At 34.4% G+C, this 27,403-nt stretch overlaps 1 protein-coding gene across 6 annotated transcripts in view; it reads left to right on the plus strand.

The window, feature by feature from the left end:
* The window catches only part of LOC145683440 (uncharacterized), a 501,171-nt gene that overhangs the window by 347,662 nt on the left and 126,106 nt on the right, over positions 1 to 27,403 (plus strand). For 4 of the 6 annotated variants that reach the window (XM_081754773.1, XM_081754775.1, XM_081754774.1 and 1 more), the window contains exons 4-5: positions 3,741 to 3,758; positions 15,670 to 15,738. The exons of 1 other annotated variant lie outside the window; for it this stretch is intronic. In XM_081754773.1, coding sequence (XP_081610899.1) covers positions 3,741 to 3,758; positions 15,670 to 15,738 — 87 coding nt within the window. The remainder of the gene's footprint in view (positions 1 to 3,740; positions 3,759 to 15,669; positions 15,739 to 27,403) is intronic. One more of the 6 variants, XM_081754778.1, reaches the window with a different exon arrangement.

Raw genomic sequence — 27,403 nt, forward strand, 5'->3', positions numbered from 1 at the left:
GGGACTGCAAGGAGGGAGAGACGTACAAGGTGAAAACGTTCTGGATAATTCCGCACTTTTTTTCAGTATTTACAAAAAGGTTCATGTGAATATCCTTTCTTATAGCACAAGTAGATTTTATGGTGAAAAGAAACCGTGTGCTTGTATTTCCTCTACGTTTTCCCGTTTTGTTCCACTTTCTTCATTTCACCATTTCTTTCATTAATTATTATCACCGTCTCTTTAGCCTACACTTCATTTTCATGGGACGTAAAGATTTTTTTTGATATAGCTGATATTACGAATTTTTATAATACCTGTTTTTATTTATCTATCAACGCAACAGTCATATGGGCAATTAAAGTGTTGAAATCTTATAATTCATTTTACAACAGTGTTTTCTAGTGCTTTGCAAAACATTGTACACTCTCGCATCTAAAAAATTGCGACAGATAACGCCATGCAGCTAGGCCACCTAATATACACATCCTTATCCCATAGTCATGTCTGGTAAGACTCTCTCCTCCTTTCTTCTTAAATTAATGAAAAATTAAAACCAATGCATATATATTACACATAGGTTCAGAAATGAGGGAGATAGAGAGTGAGAGAAGGAAAGAGAAGAAGAAAGGGAAAAAGGAGAACAGATAAAAATATGGAATTTTAACGTAGCAAGAAAAGAACCTAACATTATAAAATTCCGTTTCCAGAAATCGAACAGTAATATAGAAATTACGTTTGTTTCTTCACATTCTTCAAGACTATTCGGATATACAGAGGGTTCTTGAAACATTTATTAAGTTACCTTGAAAAAGGATAGCATACTCAATTTACAGTAGAACTGTATATCTCCGAGACACATCTAGGATAATGTCAAAACGTTAGTACACATGCTTTTTTCCGCGTGGTTCGGTTGCAAATTCGGTAGTCTTCATTGGACGTACTGATACAAAATATATTCTAATAAACGCAGTATGTAGCGTAGATCATATCGTACATTCCAGATTACTATGGCAAACTGAAGAAAAAAGAAACGAAAAGAAAAACAAAGAAAGGAAAAATAGAATCAGTGCTATTTTACTGCTAAATGTCTATCAGAAATACCCTATATTAAAATTGCAAACTGTATCATAATGAAAAGTTACAAATGTTCAAAAGGAAAATTGGATGTCCCTTATAGATGTGGCTTGGGTGACGATTTACGAATGTTGTTTGGGAAAGGGCAAAGGAATTACCAAAACTTTGGATAAACTTCATTGATCTGCAGTATACAGTTTATTGTTATCATTCTCAGAAAGAAACACTACACTATTTGTTTAACAAAGTTCGGTATGGAATCGGTTTGGTAGTAATAAAGTGCTGGACTTCCAAATGGAAAATCACGGTTCTATTCCCAGTAAGGTAGGTTCTATTCCCATTTTTTCCCATAAAATAAGGGCTGCAAACAGAGATTCATCTTCTGTTGGAGAACTTACGAGGAAGCACTGGCGAGAATTCCGAAACAGTGTGTGCGTTCTCCATTACAAACTTTAATGATAAGTATATTTCATATTTATATTCGTCTCTCTCTCTCTTTTTTTTCTTCGTTGACGTTTCCTTATCCTATCTTCGCATCTTTCACTTCTCTTCTCTCACGCACACAAGCACTTCATGTCCGCATGCGTGTTCCGAAGTGAAAACGGAGCAAGAGCCCTACCGAACTTGTCAGGAAAATCCAATTAACTGAGATCTTCCTCGTCGTGGTTTTTGTGCTCTGGGTATAACATCTCCAGTCCTGGTCATCTCTGAAAGAAATACTGTTAAAAAGCAGATAAACAAGTAAAATATCTTTTTTATCCTCTGGATTACCGAGTCTCAGTCGAATTACCGGGTCACTATGAGTTTGAATCTTCGACCCAGTGGTAGTCCATAAGCTAACCAACATCAACCTACGAACAAGATGATCCGTTTGAGCTCAAGCGTGTTTATTCTATCTGAGCGGATTATAACGTTAAATGCGCAATAGATGAAATCGATATTGGATGTTCGGAGCAGATAAATCTTCGAAAAATACTAGAAAATGGCCCCGCTCTTTGGTTATTTGAAAACAAAATTTTATTTTTACTAGTTTGACACAAAATTTGTTTCCATCCTATAACTCAATGTGTTTTAGTTACGTTGAAACTTCACACATGCAAGGTCTGCTACATCTATAAGGGGCAACCAAGTTTTCTTTTGAACATTTGTAACTTTTTTATTACGATACATTTGGACTTTTGATATAGGACATTTCTGATAGAAATTTAGCAGTAAAATAGCACTCATTCTATTTTCCCCATATCCCTTTCTTTTATTTCGTTTCTTTTTTGTTTAGTTTGCATTAGTAGTCTAGAATGGACGATATGACCTAAGCTACCTACTAAGTTTATTAGAATGTATTTTGGATTAGTACATCCAATGAACACCACCTAATTTTCAACAGAACCAAGCGGAAATAAAACATGTGCGTTGAAGTTTCGACATTATTCTAGATATGTCTCTGAGATCTACAGTTCTACTGGAAATTGAGTCGCGGAAATAAACCATGTGTGTTGAAGTTTCGACAATATCCTAGATATGTCTCTGAGATATACAGTTCCACTGAAAATTGAGTATTCTATCCTTTTTGAAAGTGACTTAATGAATGTTTCAACTATCCTCTATATATTCGAATAGTCCTGAAAAGTATATAAAACCAAACGTTATTTCTATATTACTGTTCAATTTCTGGAAACGGAACTTTATAATGTTAGGTTCCTTTCTTATCACGTTTAAATTTCATATATTTATCTGTTCGCCTTTTTCTTTCTCTCCTTCTCTCTATCTCTCCCATTTCTGAATTAGTGTGTAATAGATATACATTGGTTTAACTTTTTTATTGTGTGTGTTTCAGTTTCTCCCTACATAAACTTGTTAATCTTGTTTGGTCTTGGAGCTCCTTCGTGGCTAAGCGGTTAGTGTACGTGCCTATGGTGTGGGAGATCCGGGTTCGTTTCCCGCGGGAACTCATGTGGTTCGGGTTGAGTTGAGTTGATTTTAGTTTTGCGTCCCTTTCAGCAGCGAGGCTATATGAGACGTGGACCTACTGATTAACGTGGAATCCGAACCACATGAGCTCCCGCCGGGAATCGAACGCGGGTCTCCCACGCCAAAGGCGCGTACGCTAACCGCTTAGCCACTGAGGAGCTCTCATGTGGTTCGGATTCCACGTTAATCAGCAAGTCCACGTCTCATATAGCCTCAACTTAATCAACTTGTTTCGTCTCGGTTTTATTATTTCATTTTACCGATACTAATACATGTGTAGTTTGAAATTAGAATTCCCCTCATGTTAGCTTATTTTAGTATGGGAGAGAAGAAAGGAGGAGAGAGAGAGTGAATCTCTTTGCCAGACACGATTATAGGATAAGGAGGTGTATATTGGGTTGCCTAGCCACACAGATGAGTTAAAAAATATATGCTTCACTGACAGACAAAAAACACCATTTTCCTTGTATTTGCAAAGCAATTCTAAAAGTACTAATTTGTGGGCTCTTCTCTTATTAAAACCTTTGATCATCAAAACATTATCTATAGAATACCAAACTTCGAATAAATCTGACCGTAAGCCATTATTATAAGGTATTTGCGGGATCTTTTCTAGTTTTACTAATGAATACTATGGGAATAATGCAAAACTGTATCACAAAAATACAAGAAGATAAAATATTTTTAATTATTTGTAATATTTTCTTTCTTTGCAGGAGCAAGATCAGGAGGACGTAAGACTGTTTCTATTTTCTCTAGCACACTTGAACTCACACTCTACTAACTTTACTTTATCAATTTTATTGTTTTGTGTTTTAATGTTTTAATATGTTTTGTGTTTTAATGTTTGTGTACTACGAAATGTTCACTTAATCAGCTCTGTCTTTCGCTCTCTTGTCATTAAAAATTATGACTGTTGGAAAGCAAAACTTAATTTATTTCACTGTTACACGTCACATTTTCGTATGGTCATAGTCAATTTATCTTATTAAACGCTTGCAAGGACATGGGTTTAGAAGTAAATGCAGAGAAAACTAAATACATGGAAGTGCGTCGGGACCGTAATACAGCAAATTATGGATGTGTTAAAATATTAAATAATACCTTTGATAAAGTGATAGTTTCAAATATCTAGGATTAACATTAACAGAGGAAAATCACATTCACTAAGAAATTAAATGTTGACTAAAAGCAGGGAATTCGTGTTATTATTCGGTTCAAAATCTCTTGTCGTTGCGAATTCTGTCGAGGAACCTGAAGCTTAACATTTCCAAAATGATAATCATGTCTGTTGTTCTAAGGGAAGAACATAGACTGGAAGTATTTGAGAACAAGATCCTGAGACGAATATTCGGGTCCAAGAGGAACGGGAATGGGGAATGGCGGAAACCGCATAACGAGGAACTACATATTTTATACAGTTTACCCAACATTGTTAGGGTCGTCAAGTCTAGGAGGCTTAGGTGGACGGGTCATGTGACTAGAATGGAAGAAAGTAGAAACACTTTCAAAGTCTTGACTGGAAGGCCAGTCGACAAACGACCATTAGGAAGACCTAGGCGCAGATGGGAAGACAATATTAAGATGGATCTCGCGGGGATTGGATTACAAAGTAGAAACTGGATGCAGTTAGCTAAGGATAGAAGTCAGTGGAGAGCTTTTGTGAATGCGGCATTGAACCTCCGGGTTCCATAGGCCATAGAGTTAGTCAGTTAGTTAGTTCATAGTCAATTTGAGCAACCTCATATTAACAGGAACCAACGCATTCCGTTCAGTAATTAATTTTTACTTTTGTAATATCATGGCCATTATTTCTCAAATAAATTCTATCTGTAACTCCCCAAACATGTGCGGACTGCAACAATTTAAAAGAACTTGTCTTATCTTAAATTCTGTGGACAATTCAAAGCAGTGGTTTGTGTTAAAATGTGATACACGAAATAAATCTGCTAGATATAACATGTAGAGACAATGGTTATGTATTTGCAGTTTCACATAGAGTTCATGCATTTGATAGTTACATCAGTTAGGATTTTTTCCACTACATTTGAATGAATAGAAACCTATGTCGTAGCTTTGACAGTTAATGTTTGATTATACTTCATGACAGGATTAAGAGTTAAAAACGATTATCATTAATTTTACACATTTCAGTCAATTTATTGTAAATATTACTAACGCTAAAGTTTCGATATCCTAGCATCCCGTTGATTACGATGGCTGATGAAGGGAACAAATTTATATCAACTATAAGAACGAAAAGTATTTAAATGAGATCTTGTTCATACCGTTAATATAAAATAATGTGAATAAAGCATGACGAAGAATCTACAATGCTGGTACTTGCAAGATATTTTGTTACCAGAAAAGAAAATGTTTCCAGGAAAATATTTTATACTGTTGAATACCCTTCATGATAATAAGATTTGCTACTCACTTCTAATGATTTTTCGTGATTAGGTTACTTTTGTTTAAATGAATTTTGCTAGAAATTCGCCATTTCAATCTCAATAATTACAAGTCTAGATTTCCTTGCTTGTAATAAGCTGTACAACATGGTTTTTCAACCTGTAGTACGCTTGTAACTGTTGGTAGTACCTTCGCTTCTGCAAAGTTGTGTAAAAATATTCTCCTTGCAGAAAAAAAAAAATATGAAATATGTCTCAGTCGAAAACTTAGCTACAGAAACAAATTTAATACCTTTCTTATGTGGTCAAACTGTAAGATTTATGTTGGTGTTTTCTGCTACTTACCTATCTGAGTGAGGGTCTTTTATATTATGTATTTAAAAAGGTACGTAAATTAATTAAATGTGGAGCTCAATTTAACACAGGAAATAAGTAAATTGAAACCAAACATTAAAAAACTATAATTAGTTAAATAAACACAGTCTTTACTCTGAAGCATGAACGAAATCGTTAATATTTCTTCTTTACATTAATTGCTGTCTGAAGTACCAAAATAAAAAGAAAAATACTCTTAAAACTATGCTAATTTTTAATAATTGATGTATCTTAATAAACAATCCATTAAGCAGATTTAAGTAATGGTTGACTTTTAACTCAAGTAATCAAATGAATGATGTCCACTGCTGGATAATTTGGTAGAATAACCATTTTTCAACGGTTACTAATACGTCTCGGATGTTCGCTTCGCAGCAATAGTTTTAAACCATTCAATGTTTTAGGGATAACCAACCAAACTGAAAACCACTTTTCAAGTTAACCACTAAAACTCTTCGTTGGTCATACGGTGAATATTGGTTGGGTGAATTCAATGAAGTTAGCAACCGTAAATTATAGGTAAACTAATAGTAAACATTTTTGTTTTGAAATAAATTTTTCTGTTTACCTTAAATTTCTTGTGCCGCAAAGTTGTTTTAGGCACGAAAAGTCAATTCAACCAGAAAAAAACGTTTGGTTGACGATTTTCGTTACCTAAGAATATATATATGCATAACAAAATAATCGCAAAAAATGTCCATTTAATGCTCTTTTATTAGTTGAAAATCGGTATATTCTAATGAGCAATCGATTGAATAGATTCAAAGAACACAACAAGTTTTAGTATAACTGTATTTGTTTAATAAATATACTCCATAGTTCTGGATAATCAAAATAACATTTTAAAACACATTTTTCTGACCAGAACAAAATGAATTATTTAATAACTATACGATTTTTGTTACAGTTTCAAGGACCTAACGTCCTCTTCATCAGTCTTTTCTCAATGTCTGATGAAGAGGACGTTAGGTCCTTGAAACTGTAACAAAAATCGTATAGTTATTAAATAATTCATTTTAGTCTGGTCAGAAAAATGAGTTTTAAAATGTATTTGTTTAGTACAAGAATTAAAATTATGTTACTTAGTTCCATAATAGGTCAATACCTGTATTGTTTTGCCCCTGAGATTAATAAGCAATGTTTTATTTTCTGAAATAACTTTGACCAATGGTATTTCAACATTTTCTATATTAAGTGTGATGTTACGTCTGCGGAAAAGGTTGAGAAACTCTGCTATAGATGAAAGTGTCGCAATACACTGATATGCAAGGTTTTGTTGCTTTCAAGTGGAGAGGTGTATCTTAATCGATTTTTTATGCAGATTACGAAAATGACCTTCAAAATTGTATATCACGTCAGTTTTTTTCACAAATCACGAAAATGTCAAAAGTATTTTTTAACCTGTGGACGCCTGCCAGGGAATTCATATCTTGACGTTATCATCCCTGGTACCTCTCCTAATCATTGCAGAGACATGAACGACCCCTTGTTGAAAGCTAATAGTACAAGTAATGCAACCAGCTATTTGGTGCAACTCAGCTCCAATTCGTAGAAGAAGAGGAAGAAATTCGAAACATTTGTAAAAAAAATGACATCTTTTGAATTTCCGGCCACGTTGACAACTAGGGGTGTTCCAAGAACCGGTTAACCGGTTTCAGTTCGGTTTGTAGTCAAACCGAATCAATCGGTTTCGACTTCAAACCAGTCCGGTTCGGTACGGTGTGGTTTGGGAACGGTTCGGTTCGGTTTGGGAAAGGTTCGGTTCGGTACGGTTTAGGATCGGTTCAGTTCGGTTTTGAAACGGTTCGGTTTGTAAAGTGTTCAGTTCGGTTTGTAGAATGGTTCGGTTCGTTTTAAGAACTGTTGGGCCCTTTTCGAGGACTGTTTTGTTCGGTTTCAGTTCAATATTTGAAATCGACAGAAATGCACTTTGCATTATTAGCAACCGTCCACCCAGACACTATAATAAGGGTGAATGTTACGTTTTTCGGTATAACTTTATTCAGATCAAAATTATTTCGATATTACTGAAACAATTTAGGAGTCGTACTTGTGTGGGTACTTTTACTGATCCTTTGGATTTTGGAATAAAACTCTTAATATCACTTGGAAGACAACTTTACGGCATGGACGGATTTAGGGGATAACGAGGTAGGGGTGACAGTTACTTGAATTGTGGATGCTATTCCAGGAGAAGCTACGTTTAGAATGAAACATTAAATTCGTCTTGAAATGACTACGGGGGGAGGGCATAATTTACATCTGTATGTCGAATATATCGTGGTGTAATATTATCAGGTAACCAAGAAAATTTATGCTCTTTTTGAGAACACTTTTGTCGCGATAGTGTAGTCAAATTGACGCTACACAGTATGGCGCTAAATTCGTTGCACAAAAACAGAGGGGTGATTCCTGAGAGCAAAACAAACAAACAAACAAACAAAAACTTCCAGTACACATATGACGAATATGCGTGTCGTTTACGTGTTATAGGCGGCCGAAAGCGTGGGGGAAAACAAACTTTAGAATTAAATGTTGCACAAACTACTGATTGTAGACGTGATGCGGCATGATATCGACAAAATATCCTAACCTGCTCTATCCAAATTTGCAGTTTTCAGATTTGTGCAATGGCGGCATAGGGAATTCCCTGATATTTTATGACGTAAATTGAGTGGACAACAACATGTAAAGGACATTTCACTGCCTGGAAATAATACTACGAGGCAGGTCAGTACTCATACACGAAGATAAAAGATGGCGGATGAAGTAAAAATTACTATGTGTGGTTGCATACCTCCTCAAATAGCACTAGTAAAGTCGTTGTACAAGAACTCACTGGAAACTTTACGTTTGTAGAATGTAGAAATACGTACGGCACAAGCCGATAAGTAACAGAAAATAAAGAAATTCCGATTGATGATCTGCTCATATTAATGATATCGCAACGCTTTTGAGAACGCATCTACCTTTACAACTACAGTAATTGAAGAAGAACTACAGACAAATAAAGAACGCATAATAATAATAATAATAATAATAATAATAATAATAATAATAATAATAATAATAATAATAATAATAATAATAATAATAATAGACATAACTGCTTTAGCACATTCATTTCGATCAGTACATCACACAAATGCGACTACAGTACGTTTTTTTCAATCAATGTTCTAAACTGACGGATGTGAAACAAAATATTCCTTCCATCCCGATATTTGTACGTACTGTAACCGGGGCCGATATTTCTGGATCCAAACCGTATAACGAGACTGCATACAGAAGGTAGTTGTAGGGAGCAAGGTATAGAGGGGAGTCTTTGTTTACATGGAAAGAGGATGGTTGTCAGAACGGACACTACAAAAGGTGTTCAAAGTTTCGACCCGCCACTTCAATGCAAAGTTTACAGCGGCGTCGAAGGGAAAGACGCTGCGAACGCGTTGAAACACTCCTGCCGTTTCCTGAATGCTCCACGCTGCAGCAACAATTCGAGCAACCAAATCCTCCTCTGATTGCACAGGCGTCGCGCAGATTAGTTGTTTCATATGGCCTCAGAAAAAGAAATCTAAGTGGTTAAGGTCGGAGAGCGAGGTGCCAAGATACCGGTCCTTCTCTGCCGTCCATTTATTTGGAAAGGATGCGTTGCGACAATTTCGCACCTCCACAGCAAATGTGCTGGAGCACCGTTGTGCATAAACCACATGTTTCGATGAACAGCCAGTGGCACAGTCTCTAGTAGTTCAGGCAGAATCTCTTTCAAAAATATCCAATACTCCCACCCGGTTAGGCATTGTGGTAGTAGGTACGGTCTGATGAGAATTGTCAACGATTCATGCCCACACATTCACAGAACACCGTTCCTGATGGGCACGAGTTGACATTCCATATGGGTTTGCCTCAGACCACAAATGTTGAGTGTGAGTGTTCATCACTCCATCATTGTAAAACATAGCTTTACCTTTGAAGAGAATACGAGACATGAAGCGGGATATATTAGTATGGTTCGCGTAACCACTGGACAAACTCCCGCCTACGTGGATGGGGTGTAATGCATGCACCCTTTGGACATGGAAAGAGTACATCTGATTTTCGAGAAGCACGTTCAAAACCTGCCGATGATGGGTGTTAATTCCAGCAGTTATTACCCGTGTGCTGGTGGACGGTTTTCTCTGATCTCAAGCAAGAATTTCCTCCACAAAAGACAGTCCATACGGTTCTGTTTCGTCCAGCATTGGGCCTGTGTGCTTCCAGCAATTCTGTTTCTTGTAATCTTCGATCTACACCTGAAAACGTTGCGTGGTGTGGAATTCTAAGATTAGGAAACTGTTGTATGTACACCGTTTTGCCACACGGCCATTACCGTCCGCTTTCCCGTGTGCCAGATCAATGTCTGCCAATTTGAATTGAATTGAATTGAATTTCTCTTTATTTCAGCGGGCGAGGTTCAGCCGGAGGCTGCTCTGCCACCTAACCCTTGTCATCATTACAAAGAAAAGAAAAAACAAAGACACAAATAAGATACAAGATACAAATAACAACATAACATGGTACATTCAATAATACTTAGGATAGACAAAAAACACAGTAAATGTAAATCTTAAAAAAAAACAAAAAACTAATACTGTTAGTCCAATTTCAGTCCAATTTCATACTGTAGTAAACCTTTCATGTGTGCCAATGTTTTGTCTCTGATCTCTAAATAATAATGTTTGGAGTGATGATTTAAATGAATTGTGTGGTTTGTCAGTAATTGGCTGTGGTAGGGAGTTCCAGATTCTTACTGCCGAAATTGAAAATGCCTTCTCTGTTATTTTTCAAGAATGCCGGGGCATATTCAGTTTATTACTTCCTCGGGTATTGTAACGGTGAATTTCTGATCTACATGTTAATTTATGATGCAAGTAAGGTGGTATTTTATGTGGATTTATTTTTTATAGTAAACAACAGTATCGGAGATATCGTCTTCGGGACATGGTTAGGGCATTGTTTTCATTAAGTACCGGCAGAATATGCTAAGACTTTCTGTAATTGAGAGAGAAGCGTAAAGAGTAATTCTGTATTTTCTGAATTGCTCTAGTATTTTGAGTGGAGAGAGAACTACCATATATTGAATCGCAGTAATCGAACAGAGGCAAAATGAGAGTGTTAACCAGATATAGTCTTGTTTCTTGCGACAAATAGCCTTTTAATTTATAAAGCTGTCGTAAGATGCGCTTAGCTTTAATACACTGTTCAGAAAAGTGATTATTCCAGCTAAGCCCTTGGTCTATTATTATGCCTAGATCTTTTACAATTTCTCACGTGTGTACTCCTCCATTGCCTCTGTAATCACACTCGTTGACCGTATGGTGATGAAATAAAGAGAAATTAAAGTGGAAAATGGTAGATGTTTCCTCGCCATTGTTTTCACTGTCCAGAATCGAAGCTAGCGAGATTACAACTTAGTGCAACTCTTCGGTCAGAGAATGATATTTATGCGTACGATTAGCAAATGTACAAAACCTACATCGTGACGGAGAAGATACCACACCCAGAGGAGCTACTGGGGAAGGGGGGGAAGGAGTTGGTAGCAAGAGGGCGCCGAACAAGTAATAAGAAAAAAGAAGTGTTGAAAATGAGTAAATGATGTGGTGCCCCGTAAAAGTATTGGCGCCCTATTAAATCAATATTGTTGTCGGTTTGCAAAGAAATGGGTTTGTGAAAAATTTTCTTGCTCGCTACGCTCGCAACCCAAACGTTTCAGTAAAACTCTAAATAATAAGTAAAAACTTATTGACAGAAAGTAATTATATAATGATTTGTTAACGATGTGATATACAAGGTGCCGAGCATTGACTTACATTGTACGTAGGAGCGTTTTTAAAATCAGAAACGGTCAAAGTCTGAAATATGTGTTCGGCGTTTTGATGATGAGTCTGATTAGGCTTTTCTTATAATATTAATCACGCTTTTCTTATAATATTAATCACGACGGTGAGAATGAAAGTATGAAAAATGAGAGAAATGAAGACACACGCAAGCTTCTATTTGAGCAGGAATATTAAAAGTGAAGGTAAACAAGAAGAATAATAACATTTTCGAATTTGAAGCAGTTGTGGAATGGGGGCTTAAGAGGTCAGAACTTAACCCAATGAATTTCATCTTTTTCAAAGACTGATTACTACCAGTGATTTTTATTTATTCCGTTGACATATGAAATGCTTCTAATTTGAGGGAATTTATTGGGATCATTTCTTCGTCAAATACTTGTATTGCCAGGATTTTTTTTTGTGTGTGTGCATACGTGATATCTAGTTGTGTGATATTTTTATCTATTTACATACATACAAAAGATATACAAACAATATATATATACTACAATGAGTATTTTCAGGCTCTTTGCTATTTTATTCTTTTATTATACACAAATTTGCTAACTGGTCGCATGTTACGAGTGAGTTAAAAATTAAATTCAGCTCCATGTGGACACAGCTGAATTTATTTTGACGGAGTTCGCTTAAGTTTTGGTTAGCCAATAGTAAATGAAATCACGTTTCAAACCCTTTGGACAGTTTAGTTTGTCAAAGTTCTACGGACTGTTCTGAACGGTACGATTCGGTTCGGTTCGGTGTGGGATCAGTTCGGTTCGGTTCGGTTTGGGTTCGGTTTGGGATCGGTTCGGTTCGGTTTGGGATCGGTTCGGTTCGGTTTGGGATCGGTTCGGTTCGGTTTGGGATCAGTTCGGTTCGGTTTGGAAACGGTTCGGTTCGGTTAACCGTTCCAAACCGGTTTAAGTGGCAAACCGAAACCGCGGTTTACGTTTTCAGGAGCCGTCCACCCCTACTGACAACACTGTTAGTTACTCTACGTTGGTAAAAAAAAATAATAAGAGTTCCTTACATAGTCATATCAACCATATAGAAAAATGAAAGCCGTAGCTACAATAGGAAGGGAGAAACAAAACGAAGTGCAATCACCTGCATAAAATTTATAAATTGTTTTGTATGCATTCACATTGGAAACCCTGGCGTCTAATCCAATCCTAATTGTCACAAACATATGAATGGTATTTTGGTTGGAATTCTCATGAAACAGGGAATGCAACGAGGTATGCTTCGCACCCATAGTCTAATAGTCATAGAAGAACGGCAAGAAGAAAGAGAAAAAGAAGATAAACATAAATACATAGTTTAGAACATACATTCCTATCATTCGTGCCCGGGCTTCCCTTGAAACTTTCTCTTTTTTTTATTTTCGTTGGTGTTTTTCCGTACAGTCTCCTTTTAACATCCAGCAATAGTCGGCCATCATATGGACAGTCCACCTTCCTTGGTGTCTCTTTTCCATCACTTTAATGTCCTGATGCAAACGCTCGCCATGTTCTTCCGTAAAATGACCAAGATTGTCAGGAAAGTAATTGAGATGAGCATGAAGAAAGTGAACTTTGACGCTCATGTTGCAGTCAAGCAGTTTACAAGATTCCAACATCTCGTCGATTAAAAAGCCTGTAATTTGCAGCCTTCTTGTTCCCAAAAAATTTTGTACCACATTTCTGAACGCAGCCCATGCTTGTAATCCTATCTCACTCATACTTTCCTCAAATGTTTTGTCCGCCATAAATTTTCGGATTTGTGGGCCTGTGAAAATTCCAGCTTTAATTTTTCTGACGTGATAGATGGAAATTTACTGGCAAGGTACTGAAAGCATTTACTATCTCTACTTAAAACTGTCACGAATTGTTTCATTAAACCTAGTTTTATATGTAATGATGGCAACAGTATTTTAGAGGGATCAACCAATGGAAGTGAAACAGTGTTCATTTTGCCATGTATGAAAGTACTTCTGAATAGCAAGTGCTCTCGAACCCAAGGTTTAGTCCTTGCTCTGGAGTCACATTCACACAAAAAGGAAGGTTATTTTGTGTACCTTGCTTGTTGGCCTAACAATATTCCAATGACGTTGAAATCCTCACACACACACACCATTCATGACGCTTGTACTACACCTTTTCCAGTAGAAAATGAAGGCTTTTGTATGTCTTTTTTATAGTCACTGAATGTGCTATTGGAATGGACGGATGGACGTTAGTGTTGTGTAATAAAACATATTTTAAGCTGGATTTGCTTAAATCTATAAACAGCCTCTATTCATCTGAATTTCAATTGATGTAGAATTTCATGGCTGCCGGAATGTCTCGATAATATACCAAACCATTCTCCTCTACAGAAAGCGGAACTAATTCTGCCTCTAAGTGTGTGTACCAGGAGAATCTCGTATTCGGACCTAATAAATTGTTTTCATGAAGTCGCGATTGTAACAATTCTGCTGCGTCTTTAGGTAAATTACGGTCACGAACCAAATCATTAAGTTCATGCTGGGTAAGGGGCAAGGGCACTCTGATATTTGTTTCTCTTTACACATTAATTCAGTTAAACTTTCTAACAAGTCGATCACATAACTTTTTATATGGTTGGTATGACTATGTGAGGCACACACATGATTTTTTTTTTTACCAGCGTAGAATTATTAATAGTGTTGCCAGCGTGGCCAGAAATTCAGAAAATTAACATATTTTACAACTTTTTCTATTTTGTTCTTCCTATTCTTCTACGAACGACAGCCAGTTTTACCAAACATATCTCGTTGATTCCCTGTTTTATTACCTTTCCAAGAATGTGTCAATCATGTCTCTGTGACAATAAGGAGGAGCCAGGGGTAACAACAAACCCAAAAATTTTGTAAACGGTGGTTGCACTTTGATTTTTTCCTCGCTTTCTATTGTAGCTACGGCTTTCATTTTTCTATATAGTTGGTATGACTATGTAAGGAACTCGTATTAATTTTTTACCAATGTAAATAACTAACAGTGTTGTCAGCGTGCCCGGAAATTCAAAAAATGACATTTTTTTTTACAAATATTTCGAATTTCTTCTTCTTTTCTTCTTGCACAAATGGGAGCTCAGATGCACCAAAGAGCACAATGCATTACTTGTTCTATTAGCTTTCCAACAAGGGTCTTTCATGTCTCTGCAATGATCAGAAGAGGTGCCAGAGATGTCAACGTCAAGATATGAATTCCCTGGCGGGCGTCTACAGGTTAAAACATTCGATTTTTTTCATTTTTGACGTTTTCGTGATTTGTGAAAAAAACTGACGTGATACACATTTCCGTAATCTGCAGAAAGAATCGATTCGGATACACCATTTTATTTCAAAACAACAGAAAAAAGTTGAAAATTTGCATATCAGTGTTACGACTTATGACATGCTACGTAGAGTGATATACGTGTATTACGAAGCGTAGTAAAATTGTCTGGGACGGTGTTGCGATCGTAAGCCTAGGTAACTGATAGCCGCAAATTTGCTTATTCTCTTTCTGAAGTTATAATAGTTGTACCAACTTCAAAGCTTCTAGCCAACACAAATATAATGTCAACCCGCATTTTTTTAATGAATTTTAGTACAAGTTGTAAACATCTATCATGTTATTGGACAGTACTTCTATTTATGATGTGAGAATTCCCAGTAACCATACGACCAATATTCAAAGGGTTAATTTAGTAACGTGTTAACTTTCAATTGCTACTATTATTTGAGAACTGTGATAATTCATTACTTTCTGATCAGCTTTTATTTATATATCTTACATCCACAATTCATTACTGCTTTTTACAATTCATAACTATTTCTGTATAAATTATTTACTGCATCACGGTGCTGCTAATATTAATACATGCTAATAGCATAATGCTTTCATTGCTTTCAGCTTCACCCATGTTACGTATAAGATAAAAATAAAACATTTTAAAGTAGTTTTGTTTTCGAATACTTCTAAGTGAAATTAATTTTAAATTGGTGAATTTAATTTTCATTTCAGCTGCACAAACCACTTCATCTGTACCGGCTGCTAGAGCAGGAGCAACAACACCACCAGCAACAACTCCAAGTAAGTACAGTATTTTGAACATAATTAAAATGTAACTAACATTAAAATTACAAAGAAATAGAAGAATCTTTAAATCAGTTTTTTTACATGTGTACTTTTCATTCAGAATAAAATATTTGGTACTTTTAATTTATTATCGAGTCAAGAAGAAACCAAGGCACACGAACGTGAGCAACAGGTAAGACACTTTTGTCAGTAACTGAAGTGCTTATTTAAAATGTAAGAATACCTATTCCTAATCCAAATAAAATTTCTATAGTGATTTTCTAAAACAAATCAAGAAATATCTAACATATATTAGAATAAAATATTTACTTTAAGAAATAGTAAGCCACAGAATGGATATAGCACCTAAAACCAGTTAAAAAACTGCACATTTCGAAATCTTGAAATTAATGTATAACGAAGTTAACTTCAAAGACTATTCCTAAACCAAAAGAATAATGATGTAAATGTTGGTAGCTATGCTTTCTTCTTGTTTTCTTTCGTTGATTTAGGGTGTTTATTTTGTAAGTGATTAGTAACTGTAATGTCGTAATCTATACATAAAAATTGGATACCTCCAATTATTTATTCTTTTAAGGTCTTCAAATGGTCAGAAATGGCGTATCATTAAAATAAAGAAGATAGTAATCCAATTTTTACACTTGTTAAAAAATTCTAATCATTGAAAGCCGAATAGGAAACTATATATGTCTTTTCTTATATTATAAAAACGTTATGGGGAATTAGCGAGAAAGTGAAGCATTTTGTCAAATGCTACAACAAAAGAAATAATCTTCAAAATTCTCTGTAAAATTCTCTGTTCAAGAAATAATCTGTAATAATAAATAATTGAGCTACAATCAGAAATGTAGTAGAAAATACAAGTTCCTCAGAGGTCAAGCTTTACACGATGTTAAAATAAGTAGTCTACATGTGAGAAAATTAAATAAAATATCATTACCTCATTTGTTAATTTCTACACTAAAGCAACTCCCAAGGGTCATAATTTTCAGGTAATATTTTAAAAAACGGAATTTCATACACCAAATACAGGCAGATATATGATGATGGCAGAATAAAATAATCACCACTGTTTCCCTTTAGCAAAATCTCAACATAAGAAATAAAATCATCAGGGTTTCTTAACACCTAGAATATTAATGATTCTGCTGTTTTGAGATGCATAATGTGGGATCTTTGTGTGTTATTTTAAGAGAGAATCCAAAGCATCAGCCCTTTTAGAGCTCAGAAATATAAAAGAAATTGCTGGAACAGAGAAAGAAAAATATAGGATGTGCAAATTGATAATAAATATTTTTCTATACACTGATCTTATTTGATGGTGATAAATGACGCCAAATTTGAGTTGTATAATTATCCCACGAGAGAACTTTTATCCGACTTCAGTCGCTCCAGAGATTCAACATTTTGGAAATACCTTCATATTAAGCAAATTTTATGGAGTGAGATGCTTTAGAACAATAAAAGTAAGTGGTTGTCAAGGTTGAGCAACTCGTCTTCCACAAAATGGTTAAATGTTCAAATACTGCTCAAGAAAATTATTTTGAAAAGAGTAGTAAAACATGCAAATTTCATAAATGGGTGATTCTGAAATTAAGGGGAATTTTGGCATTGGAAAAATCTTAAAATTAAAAATCGGAGAAATAATGTATAATTTATTTTTTACACACCTAAGGGCTAAACAAATAGAATCATTACAGTGGATGAGGTCAAGAAAATATACATTTTTTAAAAAAAAATGGTAATTTATTATTTTGACAAACACGGTGGTTACATTAGTATCCACGGAGGTTACAAAACATACTCAGTGAAGATATATTTAAGTTTTATTCACTGGTAAAATGTAAGACAATGTAATATTTTGAATTGAATGCTTAATATAGATTTGTGCACACAGCTAAAATTGCAGTAAACGTAAACCGGAATGTTTTATTTTCCAAGAAAAGTTGTTCCAATCCAGCAAAAATCCACAGTGGCTCTATTTGCTTTTCAGGGAAACACAATTATTAGTCCTGCCTCTATTTTGTAAAAAAACTCGACTTTATTCGGAGATGTCAGTAGACATTTTAAGGCCACGTAATGTCTGATGGTGTTTCTGGAGTACATAATTTCAACATAACAAAAGAGTTTGCTGTGTAAATTCTCTCGATATCCCAAAAAATTTGGCATCGTTTTCGTTGTCACTGGCGTATTACACATTTTGATAACACAACGTTTGTTGAGATTTATTTGGTACTGGGTGCAGTAGTTAAGTAAAAATACGGAACTTTTAACACGTAACTATAATGAAACTTCTGAGCATCGTTAGGTTAGAGTAAGAGTACGAAGATCTGAAAACAAGTTGTAGCAGTTCATAAATGCTGTTACATAAAATAATACACTTTATGGTTGAAACACACTGAGAAAAAAATGTGGGTGGCGTACTTAAAAAGATAGGTCACATGCGTAATTCCTGTAGTTATTTGACTTAACGTACAGCAGACGTATAACTGAAAACGCATGTTTTATAATACTTTCTGTGTAAGGTTCCATCTATACGTACTTTCCGTATGAAACTACGTCGGCGGTCAGGATCTCACATACAAATGGACGTACATAACATATAGCTGACGAAGGTAACAGAAGTATATGCATGTGATATACGGAAAACTGTTAGATGTCAGACATCCTGCAACGGCATGATGTAACACCTAAGGGCAGTGCCTATGCAGCATGCGAATAATTTATGCTCCGTACTGATTTCTATAGTAAGCAAGAGGATACCGTATATTTTTTTACCGCTGTCCGGAGAACGGATTTTTCTCTGTGCAGCAGCCACAGAGTTGTATTGTCCCTCATGAAAATGACTGCATTTAGTGTCAGGATTACATTGAAAGCAGCTTAGTCTGCGCATATTTAATACCAATGTGTTTCTTCTCCATGCCACTTGACGGCACTTCCATCCCGTTTGGTAGATATAACGAAAGGAGATTGCTCCCCTCATTTCAGTTATAATTCGTGCACTGTCAACAGATGTAAACACGAAGCGTGAATAACATTTTTTACACAATGACTGGGGCAACCATAATATAACTCGTGATATCAATATATTTATGGAATAGATTGCATTTTGTTGATAGTTAACATGGAACATTGAAGGATTGTACAACTGATTTCAACATATCTATTGTTTCATTCATAATAAACATATGGAGAATTAATAGTTTACTTGTAGCTACAAATGGCTACTTTATTGGTTGAAGAAAAAAAAGTAAAGTTTACTCGGGCGGAAACCAAACCCGGCACCCTTTGCACGTGAGTCGTAGATGTTCCTCAATCTGACACGCCGTCACTTGATAACTTCATGCGTCGTACGATATATGCGGCGAGTCGGAAACTTCAAGACGCTTTTTCTCCGTTATTTTTGGCTGTTGCGCTTTCCCAGTTTGTAATATTAAAACTTTAACTATGCACTAGCACTTCGCGAAAAATGACCCCGAAGCTCATTTACTAAAGTCTGCTTTCTCCTTGATAGTTTTATTTCGTTTTGCAATTTTCTTACCACTTTTCTTTCGGCTGGTTTCCACCCGGTCAAAATTAGGCACAACAATATCATTCCTTACGACATTTCGATTGTTACCACCATTATCACTGTCAGGAGGAGTTGCCTCTTCCATCATTTTATTTCCTGCTTCCTTCTTTTCTTCGTTTCTTCTTTTCTTTATGCCTTCTAACTTTTTCACGTATTTTTTCTCTTGGCCCTTTTCTCTCGTTTACTCATGTCTGCTATTTTTTTAAAATCATTTCCCTTGTAGTTCTGGCTTTGTATCTATCTCTCTTTTATTTTGAATTCTTCGTATAATACAGGATCTGCTTTTATTCTTTCTCTTCTTCGACTTTCTGATTCTCTTTTCATTTTCCTACTTCTGATACCTTACTTGGCTTTTTCTCTCCACAATTAACGCTTTTATTTGATTCCATTGTTACTTTTTCACTACCATTCTTTTTTTCTTGGTGCCATTCTCTCTATAAAATTAAAAAGTAAATCAATAATTTTAATAATCCAGGTTTAATCAGCAACAAACCTGTTTTTATTAGCTTGGACTCTACAAAGTGCACATCCTAACACCTAACTTCAAACATTTAGTGCTTTTGTTCAAAGAGATAAGCAACAACAAATGGTACAGATGTTCTATTTCGAAATTTTACTCATGTATAACATTTAATTAAATTTTAATTCAATATTCATCAACCAAATCATATATTATTGAAGACTACATGTAATTTATATTATAGTAGCATGTTTAGCAAACATATGATGAAATTTTTTGAATTTTTCCTCCGGGTAGCTCTAATAGGTAGCATTTCAAGAAGAAGCTGATAGTAACTCAAATATATAACTATTTTTTATAATAATATCATGAAATGCTCATTATGGTAACCTCCATGGATCATGTGTAACCTCCATGCTAGATAGAAACCATGGAGGTTACTTCCATGGAGGTTATAAAAGTGCACTTCAGACAGCCTGATACTCAAAGCTAGAAGACTATATATGCAATGACTTCGTTTTTAGTAGGAAAACCGCTATTTTAACAATAATCAATTGAAAAATCATTTTCAACATTTTTAATAATAAAACTAGCAAATACATGGAGGTTACAAGATGAAAGAGTACGCACCTATTTTCCACAAGATGTGAAGATTTTTCACGAACACAATACTGCACACACACTTATCAACATATCACTCACAAAATGGCTGCTCTGAGCTTCACTTTCAGATCTAGAGACTGGACAGTGTTGCTTCCTAGTAGAGTTTCTGGTAATTTTAAAAGTGCTCCATGGAGGTTACCTCACAACCCAGGGACAATATTTTCGCATTAAATGGGCCATGAAAATGGCCTTAAAATTTAATTTCTTGCTAAGTATTTTCATTATTTATGTCTTACAGTAGCAACTTATGCGGAGTTTTCACGAATTTTCTAGTGAAAACATGTTTTTCTCTTCTGTTAATGTTGAAAAATGCTGGTGGGGACACTCCACGGAGGTTACATTTCACATATTTTTCGCTTTTTTAAAAGCAGAAAAATAAAATAAATGTTAAAATAAACTCGGAGAACACAAAGTACTAATTATTTTTTATGTAATAATAACTTTGTTAATTTAATATTGCATATCTAGAAGCTGAAAAATCAGAGGGACTGAAAATTCCCCTTAATTTCAGAATCACCCAAATATAAGAATTATAGACGTATAACAAGTGTGCCATTATATAATACAGGGATTCTTCAGAATCTTTTTTATTGAATATACGTTTTGCTCTTTTTTAAATCACAGATTTTTGTAATGAACTAAAACAAGTAATTCGGGTTCCATCCAACGGTAACAGTTCCTGGCACTTGCAGTTGTGGCCCAGTAGACAGCGCTTCCGATTTTGTACGTCTGAACTTCATAACGTGAATTCAATTAAGGGTTTTATATCTGATCTGTCTTCCTGTAGTTCGTCAGATAGTAAATGGAAGGTTGTAGCAGTTTCCGATGCGCTGCAAATACTTAGCTTCGAAAATTAGTTATTAATGCTAGCAAGTCATTTTTGCTTTCAATATTACCAATGCAATTTGCATTATTGTCTTTACCTATTAATTGTGGAGTTGAACAGTCTGCGATCAGCAAATTTAAAAACTAATAATTACCACTTACTAAATAGCAAAATACAATTGAAACATTTCTTTCTTTCCGTCTTGAAGTAACTACTAGTACAAATGTGCTTTCATATCTCTCTTGCAGACCATGCTAACATCATTAGCGGAAAGGTAATGGAAATTGCATAATAACCTACGATGCAGCGTGTATTTTTACTAAAGAACTTAAGAGTAGCTCTGCGATATTGAAACTCATGTTTGCAAGCCACAGAAATATATATCAATGAAGTTAGCACATTATGGATTTTTCAGATTTGACTCGACACTTCACTTGGAAAGCTATTAATCTCCATAAATGATGCAGAGGACAATATAAAGAAGGAGATAAGGCAAGGGATCCCCTTGATATGCTAGACAACTCTCGTAAAAAAATATATTATTTTTGTTTGAAAGATAAATGAACATGAACTTTAAAATATTAAAATCTTTAAAAACTTTCTGGAGAGGCGCAATTAGTTGTCCTACTACTGCACGATCAATTTAAGAGAATGAAAATATATTACAAAATATCGATAAACAAGTTAAATATGTTCGCAGAATGGTGTAAGAAAGCTAGGAGTGATAAGCACATGGCATTATCAGCACACATATCAAGGAATAAAAGAAGAATCAAGTAATTATATTGCTCTTAATAGTACTGTACTAACTAAAATCTGTTTATAGATTTATTAACAAGATGAATCAATAAGGCAATATATTGTCTAAGAGTTCACACAGTTCTTGCCAAAGTTTTTCTTCGGTAATACAAAGTTTAAAATGAGAGATTAAGAACAAGTAGTTGGTATATATTGCATAAGTTATTTGTATGAATAACCTTAAATGTAACTACTGGCATTTTGTTTCACAAGTATTACTGGTGATAACATCCAAAAGCCACTTTCCTTGTACAATCCTGAAAGTTAGCATTTATATTAAAGCAGACTAGAGATCAATTCAGGGATACATGCTTTATATTACATTTGGTACAACGGAGTTTTGGATGTGCGTATATAATCAATATAAGTCTTTGACAGATATGCATTCTCTCACACACCTTGTGTATAATACGTAGGGCATATGCGAAAAACTGTCGCTTGAATTAGAAACATCTGACTATGTACTGAACAAACTATCTACTTGGCTTCATCAGATAGTGTCTGATGAAGCCAGTGGATATTTGGCGAAACTGTTACACGTTAATAATTTTTACGATAAACGTTTTGTTTTACTCAGCGTGTAGTTAAAATAGGATTTAAGTCTACCAAAGCAAAGGTTGTACAATGGAAAATATTAGTGAAATGAAAATGAGTCGACTTATGAAACAGATATTGATGTTCAATTCTATGGAATGCTTTAGGATAACCCGTTGAAAAATAGACAGTGTATGATTGCATTGGGACTCTAATACTCTATAAAGTCTCAAAGAGAAGAAGCTTCAAGAATGCAACAAGTATGAGTATTGCCATCTTGGAATTAATTTGTTGTCTTTGTCAAAATAAATTTTCAGGCAGCGAGGGAAAGTATGACAATATATACTTGAAGAGAAAGAAAATGATGCATAGAAATCAACTTTTCGTTGGAATTTACGTATTTTGAAAATAACAATAATATCTGAATTGCAAGGTTTAACACTTTTCTCCCAAAAATACATTAATATTTGCTTTTTCCCTGCACTAAGAATGGTAAATCAGTTTCAATGATACACTGATATTCCATTTCAAAGAATTCTGATATTTAAATGAAATTGAAGGTTTCTTTTAAGGAATATTGTTACGATTAAATTTTATGTGAGAACTACAAACAAAGTCACTCTAAATCTAAGCTTGAATATCAATGATCTTGACAAAGGCAAAAAAGTTAAAATCTTCTATAGATCTGGTCGAGTCTCTAGAATGAACACGACGTCAAGGAAGTATACTCTGGACAAACAGGTAAACGGAAAGTTCAGACACGTAAAGGTCGCATACTTCGATAATGTTATGGATTGAGGTTAAGAAGAGATAGTGACGCTGTAAGTCAGATTCTGAAATTAACAAGCTCAAGCCACCATCAGGGATTCATGAGCTGGATCTATTGTATAACATCTGTGTAATAGTATTGTGTTCCTAGAATGAGCTGAACCGAAATACAAGTAAGCTTAACATCATCTAATATTTTAGAGTAGTTCCACAGTAGGGTGATCATTGCGAGAAATAGGCTATTGTAAAAAGCCAAAATCATTTATCTATATTTCCACAAGAATGGCAGAACAAGTGTAAACGTACACTTCTGCTGGTACGTAATTGCAACCTGATGAATTAAATTTAAAATACTTTCGGTTAAAAAGCAAATACATACAGCTAAATAGGAAATTTAAATTAAACTAATACAAAGATTTCCATCTCGGGTTTTAATTTTCATATATATAGATATATAACTCATAATAACATATACGTCTATGATTTACTTTGCTCTACAAATTTACATATGAAATTTGCTATCTTCGTATAAATATAATCCCAATATAATATAATAAAAACAACATGAGGATTAAAGGACTAGAACATTCGGGTAGAGTCACTTCATGTGTAAACAATATGCTTATCTCTGTCTTATATATGGAATTATTCATGGTATGCTGCTTTATGAGGGAAATAAAGTAATTAAAGTTTACCGTTCCTATATGAGAACTATACATATGTAAACGTCAGAGAAAAGAAAATAGAAGAAAGTAATGAAAAATCTATATATATATATGTATGTAGAACAAAAATAGGAGAAAAGCATCGCAACGTAACTTAATTTTTTTGGTTGAGACACTAAACGGATTCAATAGTTCATCACGACAGAGAAGACATTTATTGAACTTATTCATATAGTAGATTCCGAAGGGACGGGAAGTTCATCGTTCATGGGTATGATTTCAGCTAAATTCAGATCGTTGTAAGTAGAATCAGTAGTATCAGAGATTAGTGAATATGCATCCGTTGAGGAAGCATTAAGACTGAGTATTAGTTAATTTCATGACAAAGATGTAACGAGATCAACTCAATATTGTTCAAATATTGTAATTAAGGGATGCCAAAGCAGGATGACAGACGGAAGATTAACTGGAACAGGGCATGCAGAGTCTTATGACTTGTATTTAAACGGGGTTTCGTCTTGATTCGTCTAAGTTTAATTGTCTCGATATTTTTGAATAGTCTCGTTATTTCAAAAAATGGTCTAGGTTTCCATTTTTGTCTCTGTAAATGGAATGAAAAACGTAAACTAAAGGATTTGGATATAGGAATGGGCAGCTAAGACAAACATGATGTTATGTGACATTATCTATCTTTCTAATAAATTGGACAACAAGGTTGACCATTCCCATACAATTCAGAGCATAGGTAACAAGCATGTCCTGCCATTTGCAGAGAAATGTCCAGTATTAAACTACCTTAAAACTCTTCTGTAATTTGATAACAACACATTCCTCCTAATAACTTTATTACCAGAAACGGAACTTACCATTATGTTCTCCGGAGCATCCCAAATATTGATGTACTCTAGGTAAAATGTACAAATATCTTGATAAAAGAAATTCAACTTAAAAGTGTAGCTGATAAAATGCGCGCATTGGTCTCGTAAAATATAATAAATAATTGCTCTTTCAAACAGTAACTCGTACACATAATTTATCCGTTAGAGCCCGTTTCTAGAAAACCGTGGAAAATTAGACACCTGTAGTAGTATATTACAAACTAGAAAGTGTGTGAAACCTAGGCCTTTTCCATCAATACAAGCACAATTGTACATGTAAGCAAATTATTCTCCTTTAATATTAGGAGAAAAATAAACTACTTCATAACCGTAGACTTGTTCGTTACATATTTTAAATGGATTATTAGCATACAACAATTTATTTAATCTTTTCAGAATGCTTGAGAACTATATACAAAAGAAAAAAAATATGAACTAACTTTATATATCGTAGCTCTAAAACACTAAGAGTTTTCTTACTCTATGTAAGAATACACTAAGATTTTTCTTACATCTTTTCCATACATCTACAAAAGAACACCAATAATGTTGAAATATATATATATATATATATATATATATATATATATATATATATATATATATATATATATATAAGTAACTTCTCTCTCTCTCACACACACACACACACATACGCACTTATTTGGGCTGTACACTTTTATGCGTCTAATGTTAAATGAAAATACAACGTTGTCATTTTCCTGGATTCACAACATAAGCGAATGAAGTTACTGTTTGAAATGGAGGCTGGCTATGGACATGTTAGCGTAAAAGACAATAACTTCATTCACTTATGCTGTGGGTCAAGTTAAATGGCAACGTTGCATTTTCATTTAATAAACAGCGTATAGTTTAATTTAAAAATCTTCACTTTAGATTGAAAACATCATATTTGGAGACGGTTTCCTCTCTTACATTTTGTTGTAACTGATAATAACAGAGTTACCTTATATCAGGAGATTTTTGAGTCACCCTACAGTTCATTTGTTTTTGAAACATTATGAACAACAATTATGGAATCAAATTATTACGTACATAACCTCTCGGAAAACGAATTTTATAAAATAATGAGATAATTGTCTAATTCATTTTAATGAAGAGTTTAAATAGCGACCTAACCTAACCTATGTGGCTCCATTTTTTGTGTATATACGAATGAAAATGGCATATGGATATTTGTTAGAGTGTTTTAAAAGAATAACATCCAAATTAAAATCACCACAAGCATAAGCAAGCAAATTATTCTCCTTTAATATGTGCGAGAAAAGTAAGCTACTTCATAACCGTAGACTTGTTCGTTACATACTTTGAGTGGAATATTAGCATACAACAATTTATTTAACCTTTTCAGAATGCTTGAGAACTATATACAAAAGAAAGAAAAGGGGAACTAACTTTATATATACATTTTAAACATAGTTGTTTTACACTCGTAGCTCTAATACACTAAGATTTTTTCTTAGTAAATGCTGTACAAGAACATTTCTATTATAACACCTCATTAAACAGAAGAGTTTATTAATGAGCTTTGAAGGAAACAATGAACTGATTTTTCTAAATATGACTCATAGATGTAGAGTCATAAAGTATTATACTAATCCATATAATTGTTAAATATGAAATTCAATAATTATTATTTAAAATTTTCAGCACCTGGGCAAAGGAGTGGATATGGATACCCATATCAAATGTCTTTCAGTAACTATATCAAGTAAATTAGAATAACGGATGATGTATGAAAGAAGTCATAAAAGCGATATGGAGCTTGAACTAAACTCTTATAAACCTAAACCCTTTGTATAAACTTTGAACTGTATACTGTAAATGCTTGGATAAAATGTTAAATAAAAATTAAATAAGTATCAACACTGAGTTTTTAATTCTAAGAACATTATTGAAGTTATACTAACTAACCTAATTATATTACTAAATATATATTAAATCACAGCTAAAATCCCTTACTTCATCCCTTAAAATCCCTTCACATTTTTCGATATATTATAAATCACAAAATTAATATATTTTAATTATATGAAGTAAAATAATGTAACATTTTATTAATGAATCTACTTCCCGAAAGTTCCATTTTCTACTCCTAATACTGCGTGTGTGTATAAGTTCTGCTCTTTAAAGTGCAAGCAACACAAACTATTACTTACCTACATTGCGGATACTCGCACTTGACCTCTTGTCATCTTGCTGATGAGGAGATGAATCTATGAACCCAAATGAACTAAAGGTTGGCGTCGAACAACTGTTTACATAGAAGATATTGATGAATGCTTTTATATGGTGAAAATAAGGTTTCTCAGTATTCTTCAAGTAATTGACCACGTGTACCATCAAAACTTTTCTGCCATTGAAGAGTTCCCTATCGAGTTCTGTAAATTACTTACCAGAATAGGATTAGTGGGACAAGACCATGTAACTAAACTACATACATACCAGTGTGATTAACTTCTTGTTTGGATCAGG

Source organism: Thermobia domestica, chromosome 4 (genome assembly GCF_964235325.1).
Source record: "Thermobia domestica chromosome 4, izTheDome1.hap1.1, whole genome shotgun sequence".
NCBI classification, from domain to species: Eukaryota; Metazoa; Arthropoda; class Insecta; order Zygentoma; family Lepismatidae; genus Thermobia; species Thermobia domestica.